At 34.4% G+C, this 7,218-nt stretch overlaps 1 protein-coding gene across 1 annotated transcript; it reads right to left on the bottom strand.

Annotated features, from left to right (window-relative positions):
• Positions 1 to 1,998: 1,998 nt before the first annotated feature.
• TRIADDRAFT_55525 (uncharacterized protein) lies at positions 1,999 to 6,385 on the bottom strand (the record flags this gene model as incomplete). The annotated part of the gene is made up of 5 exons (XM_002111433.1): positions 1,999 to 2,392; positions 2,494 to 2,669; positions 2,898 to 3,001; positions 3,274 to 3,443; positions 6,366 to 6,385. The coding sequence occupies 5 exons, from the start codon at positions 6,383 to 6,385 to the stop codon at positions 1,999 to 2,001; spliced, it is 864 nt and encodes a 287-aa protein (XP_002111469.1).
• Positions 6,386 to 7,218: the final 833 nt, after the last annotated feature.

Genomic DNA, 7,218 nt, shown 5'->3' with positions numbered 1-7,218 from the left:
ATACCTAACTTTAACCTAGAAATACACCTTCGCGCATGGTATAAAAAAAGTTGAACAACAAAACTGCGATACGTGTTCAAATTGAGATCAAGATGTTCAAATGGGTAGATGATATCGGCACATTCATTAAAGCATCTCAACGTTGATGGAATGACTAATCTTCGAGTAGCCACGATGCTTAAAATGTGTAATATTCCTGGCCCAAGTTTAGCCCTTTGCTTTACCTGTTTTGCTTTTCTTCAATTCACGCACCATCTGCATGGTATGTGTCCATACCATGCAGATCGTAGTAGTCCAGAATATCTTGGGTAGTGTAGATTGTAGTATATAGTATAATGAGTTGATACTTACGCTTGCTATAGTTTCCGATCTTCAAGGAATCGAGTTGTCAATAAATAAATTAAAATGAATCCTAATCAAATCAAATTAAATCCGTTGGGTCTCGAAATAAATCTACAGGACTGTCGAGCTAACTAAGCAAGTTATCAAACTATAATTCCTCTAGATTGTAGAGACTCTATACAACACCGAGTGTAGTATCTACATTCTAGTTAGAGTAATGACTACTTTGGAAGACTTACGTCATCACATGGAGTAATTAGGATAGTGTTCTAGACTATAATGCTAGTTTGTAGAGATTCTATAGAGCATGAAGTAAAGTATGCTACACTATAGTAATAGCAACTTGCTGCTTTGCCAAAATGCCTTGGTTATCGAATTAGAATTAATTAATCAATATAGAAGGACTACGATCAAATTGGTGCTTTTCCAGGGTAGTACTATCGTCTGCAGTCTCTCAAATACGAATTGATACTAGATTTCTTTCTAGTTGTTCATTTCTTATACAGATCATCTTACACAATCAGCATCACTTTCAGCAAATTTGTTGGCTCTGACTGCATCATTGGAGAATTGGACTAGGAGTACGCTAATTGCTATTATCAATATTAAAAGAATACAATATTGAAAGTCAAGCGTCTGCCTACATTTACAAAATCTATAATTGGATTAGGAATATCCCGCCATAATAAAAGTACAGTGATTAAAATCATCCACGATGAAAGAATAAAGCACTTGAAGGTAAGCTTACATTTATAAAGTATAGTAGGATTGGACTAGGAGTGTCGTGCTGCAATACAAGCATAGTAATCGCGATCATCCACGTTGAAAGAATAAAGTATTGAAGATAAGCATAGCTTATAACATGTAACATAATATATGGAATTGGACTAGGAATACACCGTGCTGCAATAAGCACTACAAATTCGATCATCTATATTGAAAGAATAAAATATTTCAATATAAGCATTGGTGCATAAAATATAACTGAACTAGCAGTACTCTGCTGCAATAAAAGTACAATAAATGCGATCATTAAAAGAGTAAAGTATTTTAAGATAAGCATCGAACTATAAATTGGAATCTCTTCTATCAATGTACTGAGGTCATTGTGGTCGTCATTTGCTAAAAATAGTAGCTTGGTTATTGCTCAAGTAGTAGCGTTATGATGCTTTTTGTACTACATCATAATAATGATATTTAAAGAGGTAAGTTAATAATTTATCGCCCAGCGATATCCCCAAATATTAAAACTTTATTTTAGTATTGTTTATATAAGTCCACGTAAAAGAAGCAAGACAACACTTAAAACCGTAGTCATCTTGGGGCACTTAATGAATGCAGAGTGTAATCCTTAATAAACTACTATTAGCAAGCTAAAGCATAAATTCGTTCCTACTCACAGTGACAATTTTTTGGTATACATCTACGAACGTTGTAAAAATTTTCATATACAAGTTACAAACAATTGTCCAGCACAATAATTATACACTAAAATTATTAAAAGTATTGCAATTCTTTTCTTTATACCGTAATAAGAATTCCGTGAAGTTTTTTGTGTGTAATTGATCGAAAGAAAGCCGTCACAGCTTTAAAGATACGTGCTCCATAAAACAAACTAGTAACAATTTGCAGATAGATTGAACAATTTTTTATCTCTTATTCATCTATAAGTTTAACAAGATTGGATACTAATGACTGAATATCAGCAGCTCTCACTCTTCCTGCTTCGAGAACTTCACTATGGTCTATCACTAACGATGGATCGTATTCCATAATCCCCTTGTTCGATATTAAGGATAAGCCACACACCTTCATGCCACAATGACGGGCGACGATTACCTCAGGTGCAGTACTCATTCCAACAGCATCTACACCAATTGCTTTAAGAAATCGTAATTCTGCAACTGTTTCGTATGCTGGTCCCCCAAGGTATGCGTATACTCCTTCTTTCATATGATCAGAGAGTCCGCACAGTTTTGCAGCAGCTCTTAAAGATGCACGAAGTTTGGCATTATAGGCATCATTCATCGCTGGAAAACGTGGACCGAATCTAATACGTACAATAAAAGTATGTTCATATAGACGTCATAAAATTTTCAGTGATCCTGGTATATCGTCAGCTTCAAACTAATGCTAGATGCTAAAACCTACTTTTCATTGTTAGGGCCTCGCAGAGGATTATTACCGCATAATCCAGGAAAATTGATATGATCCTTTATGATCATAATGTCGCCTGGGACATAATCTTGATTAACGCCACCTGCAGCATTTGTTACTAACATTGTTTCAACACCAAGTAGCTTCATTACCCTTACTGGCAAAGTGACCTAAGTCAATAGGTAGATGATGAATATATCTTAGTTAGCAATACGTCTCCGTCAGCTATTGTATAGGCGCAAGCCAATATTAGCACTGGCTCTTATTCGAATTTGGCCGCACTATAGCATGAAATATAATTAGGATTGACAAAACATAGTAATACGTATTCTGAATAGATATAGGTGAGGCAAAAATGATGTATAATTGTAGAGACGAGCGCTAATCGAGATTGATACCTTTGCCATTGAATAACCTTCATACATGTGAAATCGTCCTTGCATACAAACGACAGCCTTACCACTCAAAACTCCAAATACCAATCGCCCTTTGTGGCCACTAACTAAAAGAGAAATCATTAGCTAATCATTATGGATCGAATTTTATAAACTAATCTCCGATATGTTTATAGAATGAGGCAAATTATTATTATTCATTAGAAAATTATGCTGTAGTAATGAATGATCATAGCTTGCCAACAAGTAATATCTTATTTTAACTAAAGAATCTGCTAATAGAGATTGCGAAAGGACAGTAATAGATTTTCATATGAAATATTAGGTTCAAAAATTACAATGGTTGTACATATCGTCTAAATTTTAGGGGTATTTATACCTGTAGAGACTGGAAATTTTGGAATACTTTCATAAGGAAATGCTTCTTGCTCTTGTAGTGTATCAGCTAATCCGCCTAATCCTGAGCCACAAATGATGCCAATTTTGGGACGATGACGACATCTTTCTAGTAAGAACTTGCTTATAGCTTCTATATCTTCGTACGAATAGCTAAATTTAATGATCACCCAAAATTTGAATAAATTTTATTGCGTCGTTTTCAAATTGTAATATAGCAATTATCAAATTAGAGTTGGGTGTACAGTAAGTGGAATGCCAGAAGAATACGTGTAGTATGTAAGTGGTAAGGAGATTGGGCTAACGTAGGCATGCCTTGTGAAAGTACTGTCTCATATAATTATAAATTTAATGTCATGTTAGCATACTAGAATGTGTGCAACATTGCACAGTAATTACTGATGCTGATGTAACACTGTAGGAAAATTTCAGCTACTTAGTAGCGTTCATTTCCAGTGTCGAAATAATGAATTACCGCATGATAAAGACCAATTTGATTACTGATGGATTGAAGGTGGTAAACTAAACGTGTCGCTATTATACAACTTTAGGATAAGGTAAAAACTATAATGAGCCTATATGAACAGGATCAAAGATGACGTTCTAAGATATCATAGTGTAGATATTTAAAGTTTAATGAAGACCTTCAGCAAGATAATTCATTCGTTACTTGCACAGTATAAATACAAGGCAAATTAAACTAAATTCTACATAACTGAATTGATTGATAGAATTCTAAAAAAGTACAACAATAGTGATATCATGGATATACTCGTACGCGTACTGATTATGAGAACGAAAACTCAGCAAAGTTAATAAAATTCTAGTATTACTACATCAGCAAGGCAGTGTACAATATTTATAGCAAGCAAAGACGAATTACAACCGAGCTGTAACTGTAAAGATAATTATAAGCATTGCTAAGGAATATCCAATTGGAACCTATGTAATATGTACTGCATACATGCAGTAAGCTTGAACTATAGTATACTTGAATAGTGGACTTTTTTTAAACGATACTGTAGTACAGTACAGTAACTATCACATTTTGAAAGAAAGCTAACAGCAATTCTAGTATGTGATAAAGTTCTTACTGGATTTTTGAATTGAAATGTAGTTATCTATTGTATAACATGGACAACAAGAAGATTTTTTGAATCTACCAACAATCATTGCAAGCAACCGCTATAGTCTACAGAAGTTGAATGTGCATCAATAATTTAGTGACGCCCATACGGCTTGTATACGAGCCTATCAAGGACTTGGGTGAGATTGTGGGCTTTTGGATTTCTAGTTAAAATGATGAACTTCTTATCCAGTCACGGGAAAGGATTTTACTTGTACAGTACACTAGCGTTATGCATCCTTAAGTCTATTGGTATATGTATGACGATGGCAAGATTTGTAGGGCAACTAATAATCAATTAACGTACGCGTTTCCGTTGCGTAGTATCTAATACGATAGTGATTACCAGTAATTGTGATCTAAGGTATTGAACTTTGTTCACATTGGGTGTACGTAGACTTAAGCATTTATAGAAATAGGCGATAACACAGTCCGTTATAATCTTGGGAAATTGAACAAGGTACAGTATTGATAAAAGATCGATTTTCAACGTAGGCTAAATGGTCGTATTTAGTCACGCAGGAAACTGGTATCGAGACAAGTCGCTCGCTATATTAGTATAGCTGGTGTGATTTACCTATTAGTTCTGCAATTACAGTCTAATTATATAAATCAATAACAGTTAAAAGGCTAGACGGGGAAACTGTATTTTTGTTGACAGATTTCTGATTGAGATTAAAGGCGTGCAGGAATTGGACAACATCAAATTGCCTACGTCAACTATCATTTTTTTTGGGGGGGGGGGAACTCAATGTATGATTAGAAGTAGGAATGGGCACAATTTGTTTATTCAATATACTAAGCAAAGGAAAAGGAGTTTTATGTGGTTTGGTTGAGATGTGAATTTTTTGAAGTCATTTATAGCGAGAAAGATCGTTAGCCGTTATGATGATAAATCCTATCTGAAATGATGAATTGGATAAAGTATGACTAGAGAACTATTTTAAAAGTAGACTGTTGCATTGAAGCAGTCTAAAATGAAGACTATGTCATGAGATTATCCTCCAATGCTAATTTCCTTTCTATAGTAGCACGATGCGTTTTGAATAAGTGCATGCTATATTGTACGATAATCATGTAAGATAAAGGGTAGTTTCAACCCTCAATTTTTATTTCGTTTGATGGTAGGATTATTTTGGAATGATTACGTTGATATACTGTACAAAGATTGTACTCTAAAATCCATGCAATAGTTGAAAGTTCATTGGAGTATCTGTAACATCCATGAAATAGTAGAAAGTTCATATGAGTATCTGTAACATCCATGAAATAGTAGAAAGTTCATATGAGTATCTGTAACATCCATGAAATAGTAGAAAGTTCATATGAGTATCTGTAACATCCATGAAATAGTAGAAAGTTCATGTGAGTATCTGTAACATCCATGAAATAGTAGAAAGCTCATTTGAGTATCTGTAACATCCATGAAATAGTAGAAAGTTCATTTTGAGTATCTTTCTTTCGTTTTATGCAAATAGGCAAATCATGTTGATGGCCAACAACGGAAGAGATCAAAAGGTTGAAAAAAACATGGCCTTAGAACACTCATCCATGCAGAATCGCTCAACTTTGTCAAATAGACACGCCAAGAAAAAAAGACATGGAAAAATAAACAGTCGCTATCGACCACCTAGAGATTAGAGTAGATTTCAAGGGAGAAACAACATGGATGGTGTTGTAAATAAATAAATAAACATGACAGTAGATATCTTGAAGTGAGAACAAGCTCGATTGAATTGATTGGTGCAAAATCGCCCATGACAAGGTGAGCCTTAGACACCGTTTTCAACATTGCAATGTTCAAAATACAAAAGTATCGCTATAAAGTGGCCAGTCCACTCATTGATTTTGATTGACTTATTGACTTTGCAATAGGTCTTCACTGATTCATACTCATAAAACCAATTGGGAAAAGAGTGAGAATCAAAAATGTTAGGGTGTCCGCTTACCTTTCTACAACGTCCGCCATGTCTTTTCGCTGGTACCGTTTGCGAGCCAGTAGTTCGGAAAGCGATTTTACAAGCACATTTCACCACTCGTGTATGATACAATAGGCTTCTACTGTAACAAGATGATTGTTGAATTCAATTATTATTATTATTATTATTATTACCTTAACCTTAATTAATATTTATCCGCAATATTATTATTATTATTATCTTATCATCCTGCTACAGTACTACAGTAGTACGGTACAGTACAATAAAATGAGTGTACAGTACTGTACAGCACAGTTCTACTGTACTGTACTGTAGTGTCTGAGAATTTTTGACGTATTGAAACCAAAGCAAATTGTAAAAAATAGACACAACTTGAACAAATTACATGTCAAACTATACAGCAGAAATCCAATAACACCAATCTGTCCTTATAATCTGCGTACGGTGTCCAATTTCCAAGTCATTATTCGTTAAAGTACGCCGATCGCTACTGTATTAAGGAAAAAAAATCAGGCTTTTGCATACTGTACTGAGGGTGTGTGGAAAGTCATTTGATATTTAAAGTGCCATTTGAATGACAGACGTAGGCAAATTGCCAACTATTTTTGGATATTTCTTTGTATACTAATGTTACGGAATAATTGGGAAATCTCAACTGTATACTGTACGTATAATCTATAGTAATCTACAGTATCTACAGTAGGATATCCCTCCGATAGTGATAATTTATGTGTATGATGCATTCTGATGTAGATGATAGAATCGTTTAAGAAAGCTATCATTTGGGGCTCATATAACATTGGTTTGGAGTCTTCAGAATCATTTTCTGTAGCAATTTGAGCATTAAAAGAGGTTCAATTAT

Source organism: Trichoplax adhaerens, genomic scaffold, assembly GCF_000150275.1.
Source record: "Trichoplax adhaerens TRIADscaffold_4 genomic scaffold, whole genome shotgun sequence".
Classification (NCBI taxonomy): domain Eukaryota; kingdom Metazoa; phylum Placozoa; class Uniplacotomia; order Trichoplacea; family Trichoplacidae; genus Trichoplax; species Trichoplax adhaerens.
Note: the sequence above shows the minus strand (reverse complement) of the source record. Positions and strands in the feature narration are given on the sequence as shown.